This window comes from Artemia franciscana, chromosome 1, assembly GCF_032884065.1.
Source record: "Artemia franciscana chromosome 1, ASM3288406v1, whole genome shotgun sequence".
Lineage (NCBI taxonomy): Eukaryota > Metazoa > Arthropoda > Branchiopoda > Anostraca > Artemiidae > Artemia > Artemia franciscana.
In genome coordinates, this window is record NC_088863.1 from 41,210,905 (window position 1) to 41,231,262 (window position 20,358).

The 20,358-nt window shown below is 34.2% G+C and overlaps 1 protein-coding gene across 1 annotated transcript in view; it reads right to left on the reverse strand.

Annotated features, from left to right (window-relative positions):
• Nucleotides 1-121: 121 nt before the first annotated feature.
• LOC136030837 (annexin B9-like) overlaps nt 122-20,358 on the reverse strand; it is a 28,473-nt gene continuing 8,236 nt past the window's right edge. The window contains exons 3-5 of the mRNA XM_065709915.1: nt 10,499-10,672; nt 1,722-1,903; nt 122-142 (exon numbers count right to left, since the gene is read on the reverse strand). Coding sequence (XP_065565987.1) covers nt 122-142; nt 1,722-1,903; nt 10,499-10,672 — 377 coding nt within the window. The remainder of the gene's footprint in view (nt 143-1,721; nt 1,904-10,498; nt 10,673-20,358) is intronic.

Consider the following 20,358-nt stretch of genomic DNA (forward strand, 5'->3'; position numbering starts at 1 on the left):
ATTTCCAGATCATGTGAAATAATAACAGGGTACGTTTTATAATTTTCTCAGTACGATTACATTGTTCCACGATCTTATTCCAGTTAACAAGAACAAAGGTATAACGTTGAGACTAGAAAATTCATAGCTTTTGTGGGTATATCTGAGGAATAAAAAATATCTGCATACAATTAGGCTATACCTAATAGCAGAAGCCTGTCAATGACAGGAGCACAAAAAAAGAAAAAAAAAAACGGTGTATACTCTGTGATTTAGATCATTTTTTTTACAATATTGAAAAAGGCTTATGCCAGCTTTTCCTCTCCCTCAACCTAGCCTGTCTTGGCTTTGTCTCCAATTGGCCAATGGCTTGATGACACCTTGATTTTAATCCAAAACCATCTCTTTGTACCAAGAAAAGGTGCTTCTCGCTTTTCACATATTTTAACATGAAAATTTCAGATGAGATCATTTGTTGTAATTTCCATTAACAAATAAAATTCCAGTAGCCCATTCAATAAAATAAAAAAGAAAGATAAAACTTGTATAAGTTGGAATTCAAAAAGAATCCCTTCACCCAAATTGTTTCTTGCAAATAAAAATGCCTTATTGGCAGTCTATTCCTGGTTGCAAAGGCAAATTTTCCTCATAAAAGAACTTTTCGATGATAAGTCACAAGACCTGGCATGTACGCAGGGGGGGGGACCTTCGGGCCCGGCCTCCCTCGAAGGGCGTTTATCCCCCCTTTTCAGGATAAAGTACAGCTTTTACTGGATTAATTTTGGAAACCATCAATTTTCATTAAAATCAATGTTTTCGCAATAGAAGAACTACCCCCACAGCACCCATATTGCACTGTTAACCCTAAAATTTCCCTTTCACTGGGATATAATAGAATAATCGCTGGTTCTAAATCGCTATGAACATAACCTGAGCCTAAAACGTACTTTTGAAGCTTCAGTCTTCTTCTTCCCCTTATCCGTTACAATACTACAGATTAAAGCTAATCTGTATTCTCCGATATACGAGCTTTTTGCATTTATTTAGTTACTAAATAAAAAAGGTGCTACTTTACATCTGCTATTTCGAAGGTTTTGGCCCCCCCCCTCCGAAAAAAATCCTGCGTACGTGCCTGGACAAGACCTTTGAATTTTGCATGTCACTGATACGGAAAGAACTTACGGTTTACAAAAAGAAGTTTATTTTTAAAAAAGAGGTGTTTATTCTCACCTAATTCCAAGATCTTCCCTAATAAGTGTTCGTAAAATAAAAAGACTTAGGACTTTAACAGAGATTAATTTTTTTTAAATATACTAAAATTTCAATAATTAGGTAATCAGCACTGCCGTTTAATGATTCATTCGGAAGCTGAGGAAAACGGACAAATACTAAAGTACAAAACAATTTCCTTAAGGCAGGAACGGGTCTTTTTGCCTTAAAAATTATCCCCTGAAAAATTAATGTTTTATTGCTCCCATTTTAACTTTTTGTTTCCTTAAATTCACAAAGAAAAAAAAGTTTGCGTTCCTAAGTTACACAAAAAACACATAAAGACAATATAAAAGCCATTGAAAAACTTTTGGAAACTTGCGTTATTACATACCCAAAATATTAGTAAAACAATTACACATTTAAAATATGCAGCTAGTACTTCTTAATACTTTCATTTCTACATAAAGACTTTTGGAAAAAAAAGAAAAACCTGTATCTGATTGGATTATAAGAAAAAAGGTGTATCTTACTTTTATATCTTCTTCTGGAGCTCTCCCATACATGTGAATGTAATATTCTTTAATAGTCGCCAAATCAATTTCGCATCTTCTGACAATACAGCGAATAAGTGCCCTGTCATAAGTTCCTGCCCCAGAAATGGCATTGTTCAACCTTTTTGCAAAATATTCAGCACGGCTGCGAGCACAGGTCACTAAAATGGAACACGACGTTAAATTAGTTTACCTAGGCTGTTTTTTAAACTGCTTCTTTCCTCGTAACTTGAAGGCTTTTAATTAAGATATTCTACAAAATGGTTTTAACTTTTTTCAAGAAATATGCTTTCTTAAGCTCTTTTTTAAAATGCTTTCCTCATTAGTTAAGAAGTTTCTCTAAAAACATTTGAAAAATTTAAATTAAGATATTGATTGTATGAAACAAGTCTTCGTTTTTTTGTCATATAGCTTTCCCTAAGCTTTTTTAAAGTATTTTTTTCCCCATAATTTGAAGAGTATAAAATTAAGAATTTAGTTTATATAATTGGTAGTTCTCGTGAAAAGACAGTCAACCCCCAATCCTAATCAATCTTTGGTGCTAATTTCGGCCCATATGTGTCTGTAGTAGCCATTTTTCGAAAATTAATCTTACCTCATTTTCCTAATATGAAAACAATGACTTGATTTTATAATCCAAAGCTCTTATTTCCCCAAAGAACTTTTACAATCAGTCAGTTTCTGATAATCAGAGGGAATGTATGATTTTCTTATGCCCGAATACAAGCAATTATTATATACGGTTTTTAAGAGATTATATACAGCCCATAGCTTTTATTAAAAGGTGATAGATTTTAAACACAGTTTTGTTAGTTTGCCTTGTTTGGTCTCAAGGCCAGAGGATTGAGCTGAAACTAACAGAACATGTATTTTTGGGGGAGGGGGTAAGGAGCCTTAGGTTTTACGTTTGGAAAACGAACCATAAAAAATACTCCAGTTCTGACAAAAAGATTATAGTCTCCACAATAGTTTTCACTTATTTATGCATGTCGTCCGACCGGCTCTTTAACTAGACTTTTATGGAAATAAGTCTTGAAGATAGGGAACACACTATCATGGAAAGTTCTCATAGGGAAATCCTGGGTTTTTCCACACTAAATTATTAAAAATTATAAGAACCAAGGGAGCACCAGGAAGTGTTTAGTCGTAAATTTCGAAGCGTGAAGCATTTTATTTGTAATTTACATTACGATGAATTCAGGCAAGTCCGAGACTGAGGTAACTCCGACACCCCCGTCTTATTTGGCTCAGTGATTACAGACGCTTGTGATTCTGTACTCCATATTCTTCCTTTGGCTTGGTACTTGGGAATAGTGTTCAGTATTTCTGCCATTTTCAATTCCTTTTATAGCGCAGGAAATTTCCAGGACATTTTTACTGGCCATTAGGTAGGTATTAATTTCTAAGTGATAGTACAGAAAAATAGAGAGATGACAGAACAATTCTCAACAGCTGATGAGTTAGCAGAATATTTCAAATATTTACTGTTATTTATTAGTATTTTATTCTCAAACGGAGAAAAAACTTAAGTAACTAACCATTCAGGACTTTCTGAAATTTATGATGAAATGAGCGAAAAACCAAAGTTCAAGCAATAATTAAAATTCAAAATAATGCTTGAACACATAAAAATATAAATGAAAAAAGCTTGTATTTAAATAGAAATCGCTGGAGTGACATTAATTCTTAAAGTCAGCAATTTCCTATTTACCAAGTTTTATTGTTATACAAACTTTAGTATATCTTGTTGGCATATTCTCTTTCTGAACTAGCAACAATAACAATAAATGGCTACTCCAGTCTTATCAGTACAAATTCATCATATATTCTTTTATAGGTACCTTTAACTTAATCCAGGTTTCATTGGCTATTGACTTTACAATTTCACGTTCTTTCGTCTTTTTTCTCACACGTTCCAGCAGTGGAAAATTTTTGGCGCGAACTTTATAAAATCTAGGAAGTTATTGTTAATGCTCCAAGAAATCTATTTTTCTTTTTGCTCAACGTAGTGACAATTTCCGAGTTTAAACACTAAAATTATTCACTTTATATTTATTATACCCTAAAAATTCTTTCTTTATCTTTAAAGTTTTTTTCAGGACTGTTGTCTTGCATATATATATATATATATATATATATATATATATATATATATATATATATATATATATATATATATATATATATATATATATATATATATATATATATATATATATATACATACATATATATATATATATATATATATATATATATATATATATATATATATATATATATATATATATATATATATATATATAAAAATAAGTTGTCTGTCTGTGTGTCTGTCTGTGGATCAGGTGACGTCATGTTTCTGTGTCGGCTGACGTCATGAAGTTAGTTGTCGTCATTTTTGCTATGACGGTGACGTCATTAAAGATATTTAAGACATATATGTTCACGTAGAAATCTATTAATGTTTAAGTTTAAAATGACTGATGAACTTACAATGGCAAAAGCCGATGAAGATGCTCAAAGAGTCTATGCCAAAAAACTTGCTGCTGATAGAGAAAGTCAGAAAAGAAAGCGTGCCGAGGAATCAAAAGAACAGCAAGGAAACAGGCTTGAGGCTAAAGAACGCAAAACCGCGCAGTTAGATGAAGATCCACCTGGACAGCGAGAGTCAAAACATATCAAAACTGAAAATGATAGCGATGATGATTGGGTTTGGGATTTTGACTCGGATAAGGTCATCAATGCCTACCAGATTTTAGTTAAAAAAACAAAGGTTCGGCGATATGTATTTCATAGTGAAGCTGAAAAATAAAGAAGAAAACTGAAAAAAGAAAAAATGTAAAAAACTAAAAAATACTAAAAAGAAAAAACACTCAAAGAGAAATTACAGACCGGGACACAAATGACGACCGGGACAGAGGGAATATAAATAACGACCGGGACACTAAAAGAGAAATTACAGACTGGGATACCGGGACACAGATGACGACCGGGACACAGGGAATATAAATGACGACCAGGACACAGGTATTTAAGAATATCGTTCAAAGACAAATTTTTAATTGTAAGAAGACCGTTGAAAGAGAAATTTCTAATTGTAAAATGACTGAAGAACCTACAATGGCAACGGTACCACCATCGAAGTAGATAACCAGTGGGTTGTTCCATATTCCCCATTAGTGCGAAACGTCAACCCCAAGTCAAATTCGTGCATTGTTTGGCATCATTTTAACAACTTGCTCTCCATCAGCTCCTACAGAGTTATGGGAAAAATATAAGTCAAAAATGTCCGAAGATATACTCCATCGAAAACAGTTAGAGACGTCAGATATGACTTTTGATTTTACATCAGAAATTTATAACTACACTTTAGTTATTATAGAAGATTTGTGCGTACGTATGGCAAACAAACCTCTTCAGGATTTGGGAATGCCTTCACCTAACCGTATCGCTGCTGTTTCGACATGTGTAGAATTGGATCGTGAAAAAAGTTACAGTACGAATGATCTATTGTCGTATGTACAAAATAACATTTCCAAGTTAACGTCGGAACAAAAAGACATTTATGATACGATAGACTCAATTTCAGGACGTATACAACTACCTGCTGATTTCTGTAATTTAGTGACGTCCAAAAATTAATTGATTGAAAAAGTATTTCCGAATATTCTAAAAAATTATAAAAATAATAAATGGCTAAGTGAAAGAGCGATTCTCGCACCCAAAAATATAGACGTCCACAAAATCAACAATATTGTTTTGACCAAGATTCGAGACCAGGCAGTCCTTTACATGTCAGTCGACAAAGTTTTGGAACCAAATGAAGCGGTTAATTATCCATCTGAATTTTTAAATTCCATAGATCTTTCAGGGTTTCCACCACACGTGCTACAACTAAAAATAGGCGTACCAATAATACTTTCAAGAAATATCAACCCACCAAAGCTTTGCAATGGCACGCGACTTGCCGTAAAAAAAAAAACAATGGAAAACCTAATAGAGGCCACAATCTTGACAGGGCCTTTTGAGGGTGAGGCTGTTCTTATTCCTCGCATTCCCATGATTCCAACGGATCTGCCTTTTCAATTTAAAAGATTGCAATTCCCAATTCGATTAGCATTTGCAATCACCATCAACAAAGCTCAAGGTCAATCATTAGAAAAATGTGGTATAGATCTTAATACTGATTGTTTTTCCCATGGACAATTGTGCGTTGCATGTTCGAGGGTCGGTAAACCTGACAATCTATTTATATGCAGCGACAATTGGACAGCGAAAAATGTTGTATATTCGTAAGTTTTACGCAGTTAATTTGTATTGTATCTACCTATCTATCTATCTATATAAAAACGAGTTGTGTGTATGCATGTTTGTTTGTTTGTAAAAAGAGCGTTTGCATATGACGTCATTATTAGTACATACGGCTTTGTATATGCACAGACAATGGGAAAGCCAAGAATGTTGTATATTCGCAATTTTTACGTAGTTTAACTCCTGCAGACGAAATGAATGCTTGCCTGAAAAATTCTAATTTATGGGCACACGTAAAAATATTAAAATTAACTACAAATATGCGTGTCCGATTGCAAAACGATGACTCTGGTCAAACATTTTCAGATCAATTGCTGGCAATTGGAAACGGAAAGCTCCCAGTAGTGGGAAAGCCAAAAATGTTGTATATTCGCAAGTTTTACGTAGTTTGAAACACATATATAAATCTATCTATATTCACAGGTGGGACACAGGGACACAACTACAATGGCGCGTAACTAATATGGCGCGTAACGACTTACGCGCGCGGGAGGGCTTGGGGGGGCGCGAAGCGCCCCACCAACTAGGTGTTGGGGTGGAGCGAAGCGCCACCCCAACAGCTAGTATATATATATATATATATATATATATATATATATATATATATATATATATATATATATATATATATATATATATATATATATATATATATATATATATATATATATATATATACATATATATATATATATATATATATATATATATATATATATATATATATATATATATATATATATACATATATATATATATATATATATATATATATATATATATATATATATATATATATATATATATATATATATATATATATATATATATATATATATATATATATATATATATATATATATATTCTGAAATACCTAAGTTACGCATAAGCATAGCTATTGTATTTTTCCTTATTTTTAAGTCATGTGGCGGCAATCTGCAATCTCAACCGAATTGAGGAATTCTGGAGGGAATTCAATTCTTCCTTCCTGTTTATCCTGTAAAGAATCATAACTTTTATAAGATTTTTACTCTCTTGGGAGGCGATTGACAATTTTTGCATTTCTTTTACTTACTTCTTTTTTGTAAACCATATTTGGGTAACTTCCGTGCTTCGTAAATTGGAAAAAAATCCACTTGAGCTAATTCTAAGCGGAACTTTCAAGCCAAATTTTTTGTGTATTTTTTGTCCAAAAGGCAATTGAGTTGATGCCATTCTAGCAAACGTCATACATTTTACTTTGCAATTTTCGCTAAATCAGAAATTATATAAGCTTTATGCAAAAAGGCTTTACTGTCACCACCTCATCCAACTATGAAAACACTTTTTTTCAACATAATTAGGATCATTGGCAGCCCGTAAAATACTGTTCACAATTTCAATCTGCATTCCTTGCAGAAGGTGGAACATACTTTATTTATTAGCAGCCGAGTCATTAGAACTTATAAATTCAATGTTTTGGTCATCTTTCTATTTCTAAATGTCGTCCATACCTTATCACTCCATCCAAAAAATAAAATTTCGATCTTCTTTTGCTATTTTATTTAACTTGGATGCAATAATACGATAAGCACGTTTAATTGCATAGTACTGAGGTAAATTAGTTCGTCGTGCGTGCAGAATAAAATCCTCTTCCAACTGATTTTTTTTTATCTTTCCCAAAGATTCCCATGTACTCGTTTCCCCATTCCATCTAAGTTTTCAGGCATTTTCCAATAATATTAAAAAATTCTGGTTTGTTTACATTTTTTTTAACGCCTGGTTAGGTTAAAATGACGCTTCCAGCATTGAGCCTTTTTGTCTAATATCTACCAAATCTTCTTGGGCTTGGCGGATATCTTGTATTTGGTATTGTCAGAATAAACGAACATTCAAACGTCGAACATGACTCCTTTTTGGATTTGTTCGTAACTAAATAATCACCAGCATGCTTCAGTTGATGTGATGCAGCGTCCTTCTAGATTCCATAGATTTCTGCTTCAATGTAAACCGTGTACCATTTATTTTCGACAATCTTTATTGGAGCACAATCATGTCCCTTGGAGTTATATTTACATAGATACTTTACTGGACGTTTCCTGCTAACATATTTAACATTGATGTGACACTGAAATATTTTCAGCAAAACCGATGACTTAGGTGACCGATCGGTTGAGAAAAACCCATTTACTTAGATTAAAAAAACAAGAGCTAAGAGCTCATATGGCACTTGTGACGAGGCAAGAAGAGCTAAGAGCCAAGAGCTCATATGGTATTAGCTCTAACAAAATTCTAAGAATCAAATAGATTGATTTAAAAGGAAAATCAGAGGCTTAATGCCGGTCAGGATTTAAAATAAGAGCTCTGAGTCACGATGTCCTTCTAAATATCAAAATTCATTAAGATCTGATCACCCATTCGTAAGTTATAAATACCTATTTTTTCTAATTTTTCCTCTCCCTTTAGCCCCCAGATGGTCGAATCAGGGAAAACGACTTTATCAAGTCAATTTGTGTAGCTCCCTGACACGCCTACCAGTTTTCATCGTCCTTGCACGTCCAGAAGCACCAAACTCGTCAAATCACTAAACCCCTCTCCCCAACTCCCCCAAAGAGAGCGAATCCGGTACGGTTACGTCAATCACGTATCAAGGACATTTGCTTATTCTATCCACCAAGCTTCATCCCGATTCCTCCACTCCAAGTGTTTTCCAATATTTCCCCCTCCAACTCCCCCCAATGTCAAAAGATCTGGTCGGGATTTGAAATAAGAGCTCTGAGTCATGAATTCCTTCTAAATATCAAATTTCATTAAGATCCGATCACCTATTCGTAGGATAAAAATACCCCAATTTTCACGTTTACCAAGAATTCCGGTTTCCCCCTCCAACTCCCCCCAATGTCATAGGATCTGGTCGAAATTTAAAATTAGAGCTCCACCTCCACCAACTCCACCAAACAGAGCAGATCCGGTCCGGTTATGTCAGTCACGTATCTTAGACAGGTTTTTATTCTTCCCATCCAGTTTCATCCTGATCTCTCCGCTTTAAGTATTTTCTAAGATTTCTGGTCCCCCCCCCCAATAACGCTGAGTCCGGCTGAGATTTAAAATAAGAGATCTGAGTTACAAGGTAGGCTACTTCTAAATATGAAGTTTCATGAAGATCCGATCACTCCTTCATAAGTTAAAAATACGTCTTTTTTCTAATTTTTCATAATTAACCCCCCCCCCCAATAGAACGGGTCCGTTCCAATTATTTAAATCACGTATCTGATACTTCTGCCTATTTTTCACACCAAGTTTCATCCTGATCCCTCCAATCTAAGCGTTTTCAATGATTTTAGGTTCCCCCATCCTAAACTCCCCCCAATGTCAACAGATCCGGTCGGTATTAAAAATAAGAGCTTTGAGACACGATATCCTTCTAAATATCAAATTTCATTGAGATCCGATCACCCGTTCGTAAGTTAGAAGTACCTCATTTTTCAAAATTTTCATAATTATCCCCCCCAACTACCCCAAAGAGAGCAGATCCGTTCCGGTTATGTCAATCATTTTTCTAGGACTTGTGCTTATTTTTCCCACCAAGTTTCATCCCGATCCCTCCACTCTAAGTATTTTCCAAGATTTTAGGTTTCCCCCTTCCAACTCCCCCCAATGTCACCAGATCCGGTCGGGATTTAAAATAAGAGCTGTGAGACACGTTATCCTTCTAAATATCAAATTTCATTGAGACCCGATCACCCGTTCGTAAGTTAAAAATACCTCATTTTTTTCTAGCTTTTCAGAATTACCCTCCCCCCCCCCCAACGACCCCCAATAGAGCGGATCCGTTCCGGTTATGTCAATCATGTATCTAGGACTTGTGTTTATTTTTCCCACCAAGTCTCATCCCGATCCCTCCACTCTAAGTGTCTTCCAAGATTTTAGGTTTCCCCCTCCCAAATCCCCCCCCAATGTCACCAGATCCGGTCGGGATTTAAAATAACAGCTCTGATACACGTTATACTTCCAAAAATCAAATTTCATTAAGATCTGATCAATCGTTCGTAAGTTAAAGATACTTCAATTTTTCTATTTTCTCCGAATTAACGGGCCCTCCACTCCCCCTCCTCCCAGATGGTCAAATCGGGAAAACGACTATTTCTAATTTAATCTGGTCCGGTCCCAGATACGCCTGCCAAATTTCATCGTCCTAGCTTACCTGGAAGAGCCTGAAGTAGCAAAACCGGGACCGACAGACAGACAGACAGACAGACCGACAGACAGACAGACAGACAGAATTTGCGATTGCTATATGTCACTTGGTTAATACCAAAAGCCATAAAAATGATTGAAACTTACATGAGTAGGAGACTATAGAGATAAATAAAAGTTTAAAAGCGAATAAAAAAAATACAAAGTAATTGCTAATAACCATATAAAAGGTATTTGTAACATAGAAATTAATGAAAAATAAACTTACATACAGCAGTTAGGCCCTTTTCAATGTTTCCGGAAAATTCACTTGCAACAGCATCTTCCAATTCTCTTCCAGTAATTTTGACATATTCCTGCTGAAGTTGCTTCAAATGTTGAAAACTTCGGGTCGCTAAAACTTGAATAAAAGCAGATTCTTCTGTGCCCAATTTTCCTTCACCTAAAACCAAATGTTATTACTACTATATTAAGAGCCCAAGAAGACAGCATATTAAAACGGGAATTAGAAATAAGTGAGAATGAGGAATTCCACTCAGCTATGCTTTCAATTTCAAACTGGCTATTTACTAGATGAATGAAAAATGAAGAAGAAGAAACGAAAAATGCATATTTTCATGGCGTTCCTTACTCATTATTTTACTTGGTTTTTCATTCATTAGTCCTAGCCAATAAAACTTATTCACGGTTTTTAGTAGGCACATCGATGTTTAGAGCCATAAGATAATATAATTTTTATAATAATCATTATAAAATTAACATTTTATTATTGACAACTACTACGCGTAGAAAAAGCCCGGATCCCGGCTAAGAAACTCAGATGAAAGGGAACCCTCATAGTGACTTTTATTCATACCAGCTCATATTAAAGAGAAACTATGAACACATTACTGCAATTCGATAAACATAAGAAAGTGAATTAAACAAAAAATTGATTATTCTGTTGGAAAATAGTCTCAATCCCTTCCTCCTTTCTGTTGAGAGATTATTTCCCAACACAATAATTAATTTCAACGTTCAATTCATTCTTTTGTATTTGTCCAATTGCTTTTGTGTTTTTATATAGGCTCCTCGCTAATTATATATTGCCTACGCTGTGTTCATCATATTGTGGAATTAATTTAATATTGACTTGATTTTGTAATTATCCATTTTGTTTTAGATTTTACCCCTTTATTTTTTAAAATTGATATGTTCTAGTTCCTTTCTGTTCTTAACACTGAAGACGCTTAATTTTTATATACGAAATATTCATCGTGATTGATGTCCTTTCTTTTTTTTTAAATCAAATTACATATAGTACTACTAATTATCAAATCATTTAAGCTTGCACAAGGATTTCCATATAATTTTATCTATTAGTTTTTAAAAAAAATCCACCTATTGCGCATACAAATATGTGCATAGTAGCCAGTTCCAAGCCTGGAAAAAAGAGGAGGGTTGGACTGAGGGTTTGCAGTCCACACCTTGACGTTGTGAAAACTATCTGCACCAAGACCTGGGGAAAACTAACTGCAACTGAAACGTCAACAATAGCTTCTTATACTTCAACCTCCCCGATGACGACCCCTGCACGTCCCCAGACTCAATTTCTGACTGCGAAATGAACCACCAACAAAGGATTTTGGAATGAAAAAGAAATATACCAGATTTCAAGAACCCAACAAGTTCTCAGAAAAATGAAACAGTATTGCCTGGATATACTTGTCCTAAGTGACATTAGATGAACAGAAAGCGGACTAGAGAAACTTGACGACGGATATACTCTGGCTTTTACTGGAGATCTTGCAACACATAGGGCTGGAGCAGGAGCTTTGATGTCACCTAGCGCGTCAAAAACAATGGTCAGCAGGAACCCTATAAATGAACCGACGAAGATGAAAAAAGACAAATTGTCAAAAAGACAAATAGATGAAAAAAAGACAAAATTCTGTGAAATGTTACAAGCAATTACCAAAGACGTGCCCAGACAAAAATGTAAGAATATCCATGTAACGGAGCATCTTGACAAATTGCATTTTTTAGGTATGTCTACGAATAGAGCTAATATCAGGGGCTGAAATTGCTGTGGGGCAGGAGCAGGAAACTACACTCCCATAGTCCCGTATGCCCTTCCCCAGAACCCAGTTTGCCCCTCCAACTGAAATTTAGTTTCTTCAAAATTATGTCAAAACTAAGATAAGCGTGCGTATTTCAATGTAAACAGAAATGGGTCAGTTTTCTTTAGTATATCTTGGGCTTTATGCTACTAAACTTGAGAAAACTGGAAAAATTCAGGACAACTTTGCAATACCCCTCCCCCAGGATTTTGCCGAAATTACCCCACTGCCTAATACGGGTTTTAGGCTAGGGGCACAGAACGTTTTAGTTCTGGTGTTCTTGGCACTTTGACACTTTCATAGATCGGTTGGCTTTGTAGCGGGCAATGACATCTGAGAAATCAACATAAAATAGCTTAAAAGCGAGCAACATTTTTTTGTTTAAAAGTAGAATCGACTTTGAAAGAAGGAGAAAAATGCCCATCAAGAATTTCTCTTAAAAAGCGTTTGAACTTGAAGGCAACAAAAATTTTCTCTGAGTATAACATTTCTGAAGTTTTATTCTCAGTTGTAGTTATTTTTAGGGGGGGATATTTTAAAGCATAAACAAACTCACTGGAATCAATATTATCTACATAATTTGCCTTATTTTTATTGCTTTTATACCAATAACCCTGCCTTTATCTTATCTCAGAACAGTAATTAAATGCTAAATAAATATATTACTAATAAACTTAACAGCTCATAAGAGAGCAAACAGAACGAAGACAATAAATCATGAAAGACCAAAGCCTACTTAAATTCTGATAAGTTTCAAAAAGTTGAGCCGCACCTAAAATTTACTTTATATGCCTAGGTCCTATCTGATATATAGGTTATAGCGTAATAACGGAATAATGACTGTAAATGACTGTGTAGTACCTCGATGTTTATTTGTTTATTGATTTTTCTTGATTTTTTTTTTAAAGTAGGTGGTGCGAAGACCAGTTGTATTCGGGTGGGGATTGGTGAGTAGAATATAAATATATTTTAAGTGCGAGTGTAGGCTATTTAACATTTTATTTTTTCGAATAACAGGCCATTGAACCCTTTGGGATATTTTCATTAAACTTAGTTTGGAAGTATATTGGTAATAAAAGAAACTGGAACTTGCTACTATTCATTATGAGTTTATAGTCGCAATGGCGTGGACCGAAGTAGACAGAATTGTTTCTATATAAAAAAATTCATACAATAAGAAGTGGATGGCCAAGAATTAGGCCCACTAAAGAGGATAAAATCAATAAAACCAAAATGAAAAGTTTGCTACTATTCATTACGAGTTTCTTTGTAAGAAAGGGTTTAAATAGCCCCCCTATAAACATCATTTAGTGTCAGAGGATAATAACTTATTGGATATTTTGCATTGAATTGAAATAGCTTGACTGGTAATACTACATGAATTTGACTTTGAACGAGTAACAGCAGAATCCGGGTACCTACATAAAATGTGTGATGAAATGAATTATAGTGTTCAAGATTAATAATTTCCTTATGTCTCGTCATTTGCATGGCAAAGTGAGGTAGGGAAAGAGAACTGAATGAAGAGGGGAAAATACAAAAGGAGCAATAGCTTGTATATGCCCCTGAATTAAGAAGTTGTGACTAAGGATGTGTTTTTTGATGTGACCAAACTTGGTTGTTTTGGCCTATAGTTTCTGATGCGATTATATTTGGTTTTCTCGGCTTATAGTTTCTGAGTTCCTGGATTAGTCTTTGTGCTATATAGTGGTGTTAGCCGTGCCCTTGATTGGGGACTAATGCATTGAATGTAGGCAATGGCATGGATAATAATCTGACACTTTTTTCCGGTAAGATTGTTTCGTATATTTCTACATAAATATGGGGAAAAGAAAGAAACAGAAAAGAACTGAAAATGCATCAAGTGATAATGACCCATCAAACCGCTCCATGTTTGATATTTCGGATGCATCAAGTGGTCTAAATTCAGTGTTTTCGAAAGCTAATGATGAGTTATCTTTAAAATCTTTGGCTGATAATTTCACTCAGATGTTAGAAATTGTAAAAGATAATAAGAAGGTTTTGGAAGATAATAAGAAGGTTTTGGAGTCAATTGATGGTAGATTAAAAACTTTGGAATGCCGTATTTCAACAGTGGAATCTGGACATACAAATTTAAAAACAGAAGTTAATCGTGTTGAAGCTGAAGTTACTGGTGTGAAAAGCGAAATTGATGAACTCAAGAAACATCTCTGTGTTGTCTCGGAAGAGGCTCGTTTCTTCAGAGATTCTACATCTAGTTTAACAAACCGCCTAATGTCCCTTGAATATAGATCTAATGACAGCAACCTAATTGTGTGGAATGTTCCGTGTGAAAGCCAAAATGAAGCTAAAGTTATTTTTGAAAAAATTTGTGAGGACGGTCTGCAGATGTCTGAAGTACCGAAGTTCTCTATTGTGTTGGTAAAGAAGGAGAAAAATTTTTTTAAAGTGAATGTTCGGTCATCTGATGTTAAGGTAGATATATTAAAAAGAGGTAAACGGCTGAAAGGCAAGTCAGTAGCTAATCACATTAACATTCATTTGAGTGATGATGCACCTATTTCTATTCGTGTTGCTAGGAAAAAGTTATTTGCAATGAAGGATAAATTGACTGCACTGGGTATATCGTCTTGGGTTTCAAATTCCGTTCCGCCAGTTATTCGTGTCGAAAGAGCAAATGGAGTGAAAGCTGTTTATCAATGTGACCAATTAATTCCCGAAATAAGCCAACCAATGTGTTTAGGAGGTGTTCCACAGTGAAATTATAATTATGTTGTATGTCCATGTAAATGTTTTTTTTTTGTTTTTGTTTTGTGTTTTTTTTCTTTTTTCTTTTTCCCTTTGCTTATATTTTTTTCTTTTAAATGTATGTTTGTAGATGTTGTTTTTGTTGTCAAGATTAATTTATGTCAAAGAGAAAAGTAAATAATTTCCCTTTCCCCCCCCCCTTTTAGTGTGAGTGTGTGGTGCATTTGTGTGTGTATATTGTGTAGGTATCCGGTAAATAAATATTGAGAATTATGTTAGTTTGCAACTCATTCCTTCCTTGGCCGATATTGGAAAGGAAAAGTATTGCTTGTATCTTTTTTCTGTTTGTATATTTTCTTAATCTATTTTCTTTTTATTCACTTATTGCTTGTGTTAAGGATAGTTATTTCAGTCATATTATTGTTGGTTATATTTATTTCCGTTTTTTAAAGGAAGTTATTAAGGGCTCTTTTAACTTTCATTCGTCCCGGGATTTACTGAGAAGAATAATATTGGATAGTTATGATGATTTTTTCTCACTTGACCAGTACCGTTTAAATGATTTTGAAAATGGTTGTAGATTTTGATAGATTGCGTCCACTTGAGAATAGTCCACTTAATTTGGCCCATTTGGAGATAATAGATGAAAGTAGAGGGATTGATGATTTTGTTGTAGAGGAAAGTAAAATAGCAGTACGCTATATTAGCCCGGTTGATATTTCTGAATCGATGCCTAATGATTCTCTTACGGTTTTCCACTTGAATTGTCGGGGACTGCAAAGCAGTGTAATATATTTAAATGAACTATGTATGTTTTCTGGAATTCAAATATTAGCTCTAACTGAAACTTGGTTACAGAATCATAATTCTAGTTTATTAGAAATAGGTAATTATCGATTGTGTCTTAAGAATAGGGAGACTCGTCAGCATGGTGGACTGGGTGCTTACATTAGAAAAGACTTGCTAGCTATAGAAAGAGATGATTTAAGGGTTAATAGAGAAATGGTATTTGAGAGCTTGGTATTAGAGGTTAGCAAGAAATCCAAGGTGTTTTATTTGGTTGTTGTTTATAGACCTCCGTCGAGCAATATTAATGAATTTTTTATGTTACTAGAAGAACAGTTGGACATGATTAGGAGTAGAAACTTACCTATATTTGTGTGTGGTGATTTCAATATTGACCTAATGAATCTGTTTATTAATACAGAAGTTAGCCAGTTTTTAAATATTATGCTGAGTTATGGGTTGAAGCCTACGATTACAGTCCCAACTAGGGTTACTATGAATTCAGCATCGTTGATTGATAATATTTTTGCTAATGTCAGTTACTATAATGCAAGTGTGATAATAAATGAAGTATCTGACCATTTTGGGATATTTTTGAGTGTTCAAAATTTTTTTAGTAAAGGTACTAGGCTTAACTCAAATTCACAAAATAGATATAAAAAAGTGATCATTGATAATAATGTGCTCATTCTTTATAAAGTAAAGTTAGAGAAATGTAATTTTGAATTTTTAAATAGTAATGAACTAGATATTAATGCTAAGTTTCAAAACTGGTATTCAATTATAAATAGTTTATTGATTGATTGTAGTATTTGTAAAAATGCAACTCGTCGTAGAGAAACTCCAAAGAAACCCTGGATCACCCAAGCTCTTTTAAAGGTTATTATTAGAAGAAGATATTTGTTCAAAATGTGTGCGGCTAGTAATAGTGTAAGTGATAAAACAGAATACAAGATTTATAGTAACCAGTTAAATGCACTACTTCGTAAAGCCAAAGCTGATTACTATCGTAATAAATTTAAATCTTGTGAAGGTAACCCTAGAAAAACATGGCAAATTATAAAATCCGTTGTAAATCCTAATAATGATGGTATATTTCCTGACGGTATACATAATGATAGTACAACTGCTGATAGAATGTGCCGTCATTTTGCTAATGTGGGAAAGGATTTGGTCCAAAGTATAGTTATTTCTGAGCATGAAGGTAGTTTTAAGAAATATTTATCGAATGCAAGTGATGTTTCGGCGTATCTGAAGCCAATCAACGCTTCTGAGCTTTCTGAAACATTGAAAAATTTAAAAATTGGAGCTTCAGGCTCTGATTTTGTAACAGTTAAAACTTTAAAGTATATTTACCCTGTTATTTCCGGTCATTTAGTGTATTTATTTAATGAATGTTTAAGGACTGGGGTTTTTCCAAGTTGTTTTAAAATTGCAAAAGTTATTCCTGTCTATAAAGGTGGAGATAAAAATGTACTAGGAAATTATAGGCCCATTTCTTTATTACCAGTAGTATCTAGAATGTTTGAGAAATTGATAGTTAAAAGAATGGTTGAATTTTTGGAGAGTAAATCATTTTTTAATCCAAATCAATTTGGTTTTCGGAAGGGTTTATCTACTGAGCATGCTGTTTTATTTTTGACAACTTTTGTGAATGATGCGTTGGATAATGGTATGAAAGTCGCTTCTGTTTTTCTTGATATTGTAAAAGCTTTTGACTGCGTTGACCATTTTATACTCATTGCCAAATTAGAAAATTACGGTTTTAGAGGACCATTTCTTGAATTACTGTCCTCGTTTTTAAAAGAAAGAACTCAATATGTACAACTAGGAGATAATGTTTCTTCAGTCAGTAGTGTTAAATTTGGAGTACCTCAAGGATCTGTTCTTGGTCCCCTGTTATTTTTAATTTTTATAAATGATTTATGTAGAGCTTTTAATATGATTTCGTATGATCTTGACATTGGATGTGACGGGGAAAAAGTAATTGTCCCCAGCTTTGCGGATGACACTCATATAACTGTGGCTGCACGAACAGGAATTCAGCTGTTGAGTCGTATTAGTTCTTGTCTGGAGTTTGTACACAATTGGATGAAGCTTAATAAGTTAAATTTGAATTATAGTAAATCTTGCTTTTTATTGTATGGTAGGAGCTCAAATTATTACCCTTGGATAGACAGACTTAATATTGCTGATATGGGTATTCTAAGAATGAATTGTACAAAATATCTAGGAGTTTTAATTGATGAATGTCTCAGCTTTAGAGAACATATAGATTATATTAGTCTTAAACTCGCTAGGAATGTTGGCATTTTAAGAAAGTTGCAGTATATTTTCCCAAGAGATATTTTAAGAACAATGTATTATTCCTTAATTCATCCTTATCTGCTATATTGTTGCAATGTTTGGGGTAGTACATTTCCTTCTCATCTCGATCGTGTTCGAGTTTTGCAGAATAAAGTGCTTCGAGTGTTATGTGGTGTAGGTTTTAAAGACTCGGTACAAAAGAGGTATATAGATTGCAAAATCTTGCCTTTAGCAGGACTTATTATTTTTTATCGAAGCCTGTTTATATATAAATATTTTCAAAATTGTTTACCAATATGTTTTAAAAGTATGTTTGAATTAGGAAGTGATATTCATACACATTCTACGAGACAGTCCGATATAATTCGTCGTCCGCTTACTATTACTCGTAGATCTCAATTCTCTATTCGGCATCTAGGACCCCATGCATGGAATTGTTTACCTACGACTTTGAGAAACTTGGATAGCTTTCTTGAATTTCGGCGGGAATTAAAGCTATTTTGCCTTAATATTTATGGTTTTGATAGTTGAGTGGACCTCAAGTGGAGCCAAGATGTTGGTTTTGATTTTGGCGATACTGGTTAAGTGGTTTTAGTTTCTTTTTGTTTTGTCTCTTTTGAAGTGTAAATCCGTTTCGATTGAAATGCAGGGTAATTGATTTTTTCTTCTTCTTCTTTCTTTCTTTTTTCTTTTCCTTTTCTTTTCTTTTTATTTTTTCTTCTTTTTCGTATTGTTTTATATGTATGTGTATTGGGGTTGTAAGCCCAAACAAGCTTTGCTTCGGGCCATTTGCTTGTTTTGTTGTGTTATTTATATTAATAAACCCATCTTTCTCTTATAGTCGCAATGGCGTGGACCGAAGTAGACAGAATTGTTTCTATATAAAAAACTTCACACAATAAGAAGTGGATGGCCAAGAATTAGGCCCACTAAAGAGGATAAAATCAATAAAACCAGAATGAAAAGTTTTTCAAAACAGTCCCAGCATCCTTACCTCAGCGAAGTTCAGCCAGGAATCTTTATCCTCCAGGATTTTATCCTCTTGTAAGTTGTTTCTTCTTATATATTTTTGTATTGCTGAGGACAGCCTTTGGATATAGGGCCGAAATATTCTAATTTGTTTCCCACTATCTTGAGAAATGCCCTATTGTTTCTTCTTGTTTTTGGTGTTTGTGATGGAAAGGCAGTGTGGTCTTGGTCGCCATTTAGAAAGTCAATCCCCCTTGACATATGAAGCTCTGACCGAGGCCTGAGAAATTACTCTTGAATAGCAATCGGAGGCGGGAGAAAGAAGCTCTGGTACCGGTTCTGAGGACCAAGTGTCACTTGCCAGTGATGGCTAGCAAATGACGATTGAATTTCCCCTCTGTTTGGAGGAACGAGTGTTGTAAGCTCGAATCGCTCTGAACACTGCTGAAAACCTATTTAGCCTATAAATAGTGCCTATATAACCTATATGGCCTATAAATATAGCCTATATTTATTGGATGTAAAGGCAATAGACCTTTGCTGCCTGTGCGTCAACTCAGTTTATAAGTCCATTTTGTATAATAATAATAAATGTCAAAGAGAAAAGTAAATAATTTCCCTTTTTTTCCCCCCTTTTAGTGTGAGTGTGTGGTGCATTTGTGTGTGTATATTGTGTAGGTATCCGGTAAATAAATATTGAGAATTATGTTAGTTTGCAACTCATTCCTTCCTTGGCCGATATTGGAATGGAAAAGTATTGCTTGTATCTTTTTTTCTGTTTGTATATTTTCTTAATCTATTTTCTTTTAATTCACTTATTGCTTGTGTTAAGGATAGTTATTTCAGTCATATTATTGTTGGTTATATTTATTTCCGTTTTTTAAAGGAAGTTATTAAGGGCTCTTTTAACTTTCATTCGTCCCGGGATTTACTGAGAAGAATAATATTGGATAGTTATGATGATCTTTTCTCACTTGACCAGTACCGTTTAAATGATTTTGAAAATGGTTGTAGATTTTGATAGATTGCGTCCACTTGAGAATAGTCCACTTAATTTGGCCCATTTGGAGATAATAGATGAAAGTAGAGGGATTGATGATTTTGTTGTAGAGGAAAGTAAAATAGCAGTACGCTATATTAGCCCGGTTGATATTTCTGAATCGATGCCTAATGATTCTCTTACGGTTTTCCACTTGAATTGTCGGGGACTGCAAAGCAGTGTAACATATTTAAATGA